This window comes from Alosa pseudoharengus, unplaced genomic scaffold, assembly GCF_046254945.1.
Source record: "Alosa pseudoharengus isolate Yale_2024_CS ecotype anadromous, Long Island Sound unplaced genomic scaffold, YU_APseudo_1.1 YU_APseudo_1.1_scf_4, whole genome shotgun sequence".
Lineage (NCBI taxonomy): Eukaryota > Metazoa > Chordata > Actinopteri > Clupeiformes > Clupeidae > Alosa > Alosa pseudoharengus.
The window spans coordinates 3,927,645-3,934,857 of record NW_027468774.1 but is presented as its reverse complement, the minus strand read 5'-3'; the positions used below and the strand labels follow the sequence as shown (position 1 = coordinate 3,934,857).

Genomic DNA, 7,213 nt, shown 5'->3' with positions numbered 1-7,213 from the left:
TCAACCATTTTTTCTACTGCCTGATGCTGATTGGTCTATGATATTAAATGACAGAGCGTTTATCCTATTAGTCATTGGTTATATATTAAACTTGTATGTAAATGTAAATCTGTAGTCTGTCTGATGACAATTGTTTAAGAGCATGTATTTCAAACCAAAGCTTGGTTAAAATTGAGTGTGTAATAATTGCATAGTCATCTGTAAAAGCCCACCACACACTCCGGGTAAACAGTGATTTAGTCTTTATTATAGGTGATACAAAAATAAACCAATGTTAATACCCTTAACAATGGGAACAATGGGAACGACGTTATTGCGATGTACAGTGTTCGACAATTTCTCCATTTCTTTCTGTCTTGAACGTGCTGAACAATTTGAAAAAAATTGTTTTGAACCAAGTCAATATTTGTCAGAGGTCCCGTGACTAAGGACTTCCTCTTCCCCTTGTCATGCGCAAGCGCAGTACGGAAAAGAATGCGGACCTACAAGCTGACACAAATTTAAATAGTTTGATAGCTCGCATGTCAGGAAAATGTCGAAAACACCCCTGCAGTCCAATTCTTCTGTTGGTTCTGCAACCAGCGTTGGAGTTTCGTCCTCCTCTTCCTCCTCCCCGGCAGGTGGCTCGACGTCTCCCGCGAACGTGCTGCACGTACAGCCTGAGAAACCACAACATTACACGTACGTACCCAAACACACCCTCACGTCCACACACACGTTTAGGTCCAAACACCTGACGTTACCAAAAACAACCCATGAGGGGTTCTACTTTAACGTATTGACCGTAATTTGGACACACTTACTCATAGTGGAACGAAGAGTGTTGACTATTAACAGCATGGGTCTCCAGAGGCCTACGACGCTCCGCCAGTGCTGCACGTAAACAAGCAACTGTTTTGGAGTTGGCTAAAGTTAGCCTAAAGTATGAGCAAACCTTTTGTTAATAAATGCTAAATGTGATTATCAGAGCACCCAAATCACCACAGTGGATGAAGTAAAACTATAATGATATGATGTATTTGGCTATTTATAGAGGAACCGAAAGTCTAACCAACGGTGATGCATAATAGCCCGTGTCACGTCAGTACATCAGTGGTAGCCTGTCGAGGGCCCACAACATATCCTACTTTGTCAAATAATAATCTAAGGTAATAATCACCATTGTGCACAGTACATCGTCTGATTGTTGTTTGTATTTGAAGGCAATGAGGATCTACGCCCTGTCCATAGCATCTTATGATGCATAGCCTGTTAACAAGAGTGTGTGTAGTGAGACCAAATATTTTTTGAAAGGATGATCAAACGGCCTCTGTAGACAAAGTTATGGTTACTTAAGTATAATGTACTGTGTGGTCTCCCTTTGTTATATTTATGCATGCACTATACAGTATTGTATTAATTATACTCAGTCTGTATGGATTGATTGATTGTTTATTGTCAAGTGAGTCAAGTGCTCTTCCTGTCAACTCTAATGAAAGGTATTGAGATTTATTATTGTTTTTTCTTTCTCTCCATCTCTTTTTCATCTCTCTCTGTCCCTCTTAGATACCTGAAAGAGTTCAGGACTGAACAGTGTCCTCTCTTCGTGCAGCACAAATGCACTCAGCATCGCCCATTTGCCTGTTTCCACTGGCACTTCCTCAACCAGCGCCGACGACGACCCATCCGTCGCCGCGACGGCACCTTCAATTACAGTCCCGATGTGTACTGCACCAAATACGACGAGGGTACGGGCAACTGCCCCGACGGAGACGAGTGAGTAACCAGCCTCACACGGAACCGTCACCCATAGAACCGTTACAATGTTGCCCTCTTGGAAATAGGTTGATTTGGATTATTCTGAAGGGTTTCTGTACTACAACTTTATGTTGTTTTAGATCTTTAGTTATAAAGCAACAAGAAACTTGAAAAACCTTAGTGATGCTATGTATGGGAGCAGGAACAAACATGAGTGAGTTACTAAACCTACTGGACTGGGACAGTCATAATGCCCTCTTAGAAAAGGTTCATTTGGACCATTGTGAAGAGATCCTGTAGAACCATTTTATTGACCATTTAAGACCTTGAATTACCATATGCGTGTGATGTAAAGCACATTGAGTTGCCTTGGGTATAAAATGTGCTTTACAGATAAAGCTGCCTTGCTTTGCTGTAATTGAATCTTGTGCGGAACAAAGAACTTTAACTGTTTTTGAAAGAAATATGTGAGACTAGTTTCTTTAAAAAACAAAAAAAACAAAGCAACATTGTTATCAAGCGTTTGGATTTGGATATGCCTCCATATTTATCAGGTTTACTACTAATTTGCTCAAATGTGTGGACAGGAAACAGACTTCTTCCTTACCAAGGGAACATGAACCAAGTAATATAAAGGTGTTATTCATTAGTAAATAATTGATTTGGTATTGCAGCAAGAATGTGGGTGGGTTTACATCTACAGCAACTCTTCAAATGGATGTATAACTTCAGAGCTAGTTGAGAGAGTTTTGGAGACATATAGTCTTCTGTATACACATTATATGTCCTATATCTAATGCAGTATTCTGCTATGTTTGACCAGACTGTCCATTTGTCACATGCATTCTTAAACTAGAGAGGATAGTTTTCATATTTGAACAAAATTGGAAACTCCACCAGGCACTGAATTAGCATCTCACACTTCAATCACACAAGTGTTTGGAATAAGTATATTTCTCTGTCTACGAATAAAATTGTTATCAGACCATATATGGAATCTTGGTCAGAATTCTATGGCTGAATGGATGTTCTCAGGTGGCTGTCGCCCTGTTATGATGATTGGCGGAATATACCATGCACAGTCCTGATTGGTCTACCACATTAGGGAGTTCAGAGAGCCGTTTACACATTTCCAGAGATTTTCTAGAAAGTTCTCTGGAATGTTGCACTTCTTTTACAGATGAAAAACGGCTCCCATTCAGAATAGATCTTTTACATAAGTGCATCTGGGACTTTTAACTGTCTCAGTTTGGGAAAGCTAGGTGGCCATATTGTTCTTGAGAACATGCAAATTGCTGCTCCATTAACACCACACATAGCAGTCCTGTCAAATCAACGAGCAACTAACTACAAACACTTAGCACCCTTGCAAGCAGCATACATGTGTGGAATGAGAGCACTGGAAATGAGTTGATGTGCTAGATGGTATAACTTTGAACTTAACATCACCTCGCATATTAAGTGTCCCCCTCACCCCCCCCCCCCTCTTCATTTTCTTATGTCCCCCCCCCCCCCCGCCTCAGGTGTCCGTTTCTGCACCGAACGGCGGGGGATACGGAGCGACGGTACCACCTGCGCTACTATAAGACGGGCTCCTGCATCCACGAGACGGACGCCAAGGGCCACTGCAGTAAAAACGGTCCCCACTGTGCCTTCGCTCACGGATCACATGACCTGCGTAGCCCCGTCTATGACATCCGGTACATACATAGAGCCTGTATACACACACCTGTGTGTATTAGGCCTCAGGCGTATGCACGCACACAAACAAACACACACACACACACACACACACACAGACACAACTGTGCATATTAGGTCTGAGCTGTGCCCGACCTCCCCACTGCACACACAAATACAAATATATACACAGTTCATTGTCACTTCCTCAGATATATTGTATATTGTAATATCACTGTTCCTCTAGGAAAAATTGGTCCTAGATTCTCAAAACTGGAACAGCATGTGCACACAAATACACTCACACTCACACACACACACATACACACACACACAGTCACACTCACACACACACACACACACTCACACGGCTTACAGTGTCCTCCACATTTTCTGTCACAACTTTTGTCACTTAATCTGAGTCTCACAATGAAAACAATGATGAAAAATCCAACCTTGAAGAGGAAGATATATATATATATATATTTTTTTTTTTTTTTTTATTATTATTATTTTTTTTTTTTAAGTAAATTATTGGCACCCCTGCTTTTAAGCCTCTTTTAGGCAATGGAACAGCTGCTAGTCTTCTCATGACAATCCATCAAGTTGGAGGATACAAAGAGAGGGATTTGAGACCATTCCTCATTACAGAGTGTCTCCAGATTAGCCAGATGCCTAGGTCCTCTCATGTGCATTCTCCCCTTTATCTCACTGCACTGGTTTTTTATGGAAGTCAGATCAGGGGACTGAGATAACAATGGCAGAACCTTGATTTTGTGTTTAGCGGGCCATTTTTTGGTGATCTAGGCTCTTATCTAGAAATATGTTTTGGTTCATTGACCTACTGGATGATCCGATCATGACCCCCGTCTTGGCAGAGACCGATTTTGATTCAAAATGGCCAGGTATTTCATGGAGTTCATAATACCATTTACCCTAATGAGGCCCTCGAGGCCCCCACAACATCGCAGACCCTCCACCATACTGATCAGTAGGGCATAAAAAAAAAATTTCTTGGGTTCCGGTTTCCGACCGACCCTGTCAATTTATGTGCGACCCAAATTTATTTTATGAGCTTGGGGAAGAAATAACACTAAATATATTAAATAAATCCACAAATAAAAGGCGAACTATAATTACATTAATTACCCCTTGCGTTATGTATAGGGATGAGCGTATTCTCTCTTTTACAAAGTAGCCTATGCACAGCTGTTCACGAAGACGATTGTTTTCGTCACTTACCAAGGCACTCGCAATTTTGTCCAAACACCGCAACTTTTTCGCAAATTTGACCAATCATCGTAGTTTCACCGTGAAATTTCACCTACCACAACAGTCCCTCGCGCAAAATATTGAGCCAGATGGCACACTTACTTCTGCACCTTTTGCATATGACACCAAAGACTGCCCTAACGTGTTCGTTCCTCTACAGTTTTGACGACAATAAATAGAAGGCTAACGTTAATGATCTGCTTACTTGCATCTCTCAACCTGGTGTTGCTAACCTACCTAGGCTATGAAAGTAAGTTAATTAAGGCCTACTTGGTTTACTGATTTTTGAGTAGGCTATGCAACCCATTGGCAAACGTTTACCTGGATATGTCCTTTTAGCTTATGTCATGTTTGCTAGCTTGTGGGCTTAGTTTGAGTAGTGCTACCAAAATCATAGAAATTAATAAAATTGCAAGACATTTACCTCTTCTATGATCCAATAATGATTTCATTCGAGTTGTTTTTTTTAACATTTATTTTAACTAATGACATAGAAGACATTCCCAATTGCATCCACATATCGTAATGCACTATGCAAAAAGTGATTTACACTCGTAGCCGATCACAGTGAGATGCAAGCCTTCCAATTCACTCAGAAATGTACTTAGGCTACTCTCACGTCCTTAAAGGGGCAGGCAGTCAATTAGACGTACACCACCAATGTAATGACATTAAACAGAAGTGTAGTCAAATAGTTTAAATCAATATGAAATTACTAACCACAGACTATGAATTATTAAAAAGATATGAACTTAATATGAATAACAAAATATATGAATGTATTGAAACATATGACATGATGCCATCTCTTTAGGTGACTGTCTTTTTTGGACAGTTCTACTGCTTTGTGAATGACCTCAGTCAAAGCATTTTCACAAATAAAGTAGGCCTACTTTGATTTTCTGTAATCCTTACTGTTTACCTTTGATTATCCTTTTTAATAAGCATCAAGATTATCAGTGTGATTTTGGTCTTACTAACCTTAATTGCCCTAAATTTAAACTATTTTTGCAATTTTCACTTCCTCCCGCAATTTCTCCACAAGAAACAGCTAAAATCACCGCAACTTCCATCCAGGCATTTTAGGTCGCAACAGTCTCAAAAAACCTCGCGAAATCCTGGTGGGATTGATTTTCTACCTATCCCTTACTGCCACTGGAAAAAAAAAAAAAAAAAAAAAAGAAAAAAAAATCCCTACCGACCCATGGCCTCAACTGACAACCAACAGGAACCAAACATTTTTTTTTTTTATGCCCAGGCATAGGGTCCTTCTCAGGATAGCGATCCTTCTATGTGCACCAAACCCACCTGCAGTGTGTGTTGTCAAAAAGCTCAATTTTCATTTCATCTGACCTTAAAACATAATTCAGACAAAGGCCCAATAACATTTACCAAATCCAGCCTTTTTGTTTTGTAATTAAATGACAAGAAAGACTCTTTCCTAACATGTTGTTAATCTGTAAAATAATCTGAATTACTCTGAAGTTTTTTTGGAGACTTGGTGACCCCAAGATGCTACTTTTCTCCTCAACAGTGATCCTTAGAGATTTTTCTATCTTTCTATCTTTCTATTATCATTCTCCCAACTGTGCTTGGGGCCAAAGTAAACATGGGTAGAGGCAAGTTTATTGGACTTCCTCAATTGTTTTAGCTATTATATGTAATATCTTCAGGCAAGGCAAAACTGTTTCATTTTTGTAGTCATCCCCTGACTTAGAGGAGGGGTCATCACACTCTCTCAAATACATTTCAGTTGTGTATTCTCTTGTCTTTCCCATGTTGAACAATGTCTAGGGCATCTGACCTCTGTGTTGCTTTATTTGCATGCCTTAGCGAAACATGAAGCCATGGAATACAGCTTGAAAGTGTATAGACTCTGATTAACTTAATGAAGCTGAATATGAATGGAAACAAGTTTTTTTAAAGTATATTTGTTGGGCTTTTTGGCTTTATTTGTATAGGAAAGTGAAGATTGAGACAGGAAGTAAGTGGGAGAGAGAGATGGGGTGGGACCAGGATATGACCGCAGGTCGGATTTGAACCTGGGTCCCCGTGGGCACTTGGACCCGTATATGGTACGGGCGCTGTAGCCTGTCATGCCACAGGACCCCCTGAATGGAATCAAGTTTGAGTCCCATTTTGGCAGCCGTGGCCTACTGGTTAGCACTCTGGACTTGTAACCGGAGGGTTGCCGCTTCGAACCCCGACCAGTAGGCACGTCTGAAGTGCCCTTGAGCAAGGCACCTAACCCCTCACTGCTCCTCGAGCGCCGCTGTTGATGCAGGCAGCTCACTGCGCCGGGATTAGTGTGTGCTTCACCTCACTGTGTGTTCACTGTGTGCTGAGTGTGTTTCACTAATTCACGGATTGGGATAAATGCAGAGAATTTCCCTCACGGGATCAAAAGAGTATATATACTTACACATATACTTGTAACTGAATGCCCATGTGTGCTTGTGCGTAGGGAGATGCAGGTGCTGGAGGCCCAGGCGGGCGCTGGCTGCGGGGAGGGCGGAGTCGGGGA

The 7,213-nt window shown here is 41.1% G+C and overlaps 1 protein-coding gene across 4 annotated transcripts in view; it reads left to right on the top strand.

Annotated features, from left to right (window-relative positions):
* The first annotated feature begins 221 nt into the window (after positions 1–221).
* Positions 222–7,213, top strand: part of unk (unk zinc finger) — a 20,220-nt gene continuing 13,228 nt past the window's right edge. The window contains exons 1-4 of one of the 4 annotated variants that reach the window (XM_076266964.1): positions 222–681; positions 1,546–1,755; positions 3,261–3,437; positions 7,154–7,213. The exon at positions 7,154–7,213 is cut by the window's right edge and continues 71 nt beyond it. In XM_076266964.1, the coding sequence (XP_076123079.1) occupies positions 533–681; positions 1,546–1,755; positions 3,261–3,437; positions 7,154–7,213 (596 nt within the window). In that variant the 5' untranslated portion in view covers positions 222–532. The remainder of the gene's footprint in view (positions 682–1,545; positions 1,756–3,260; positions 3,438–7,153) is intronic. The other 3 variants (XM_076266966.1, XM_076266963.1, XM_076266965.1) reach the window with 3 other exon arrangements.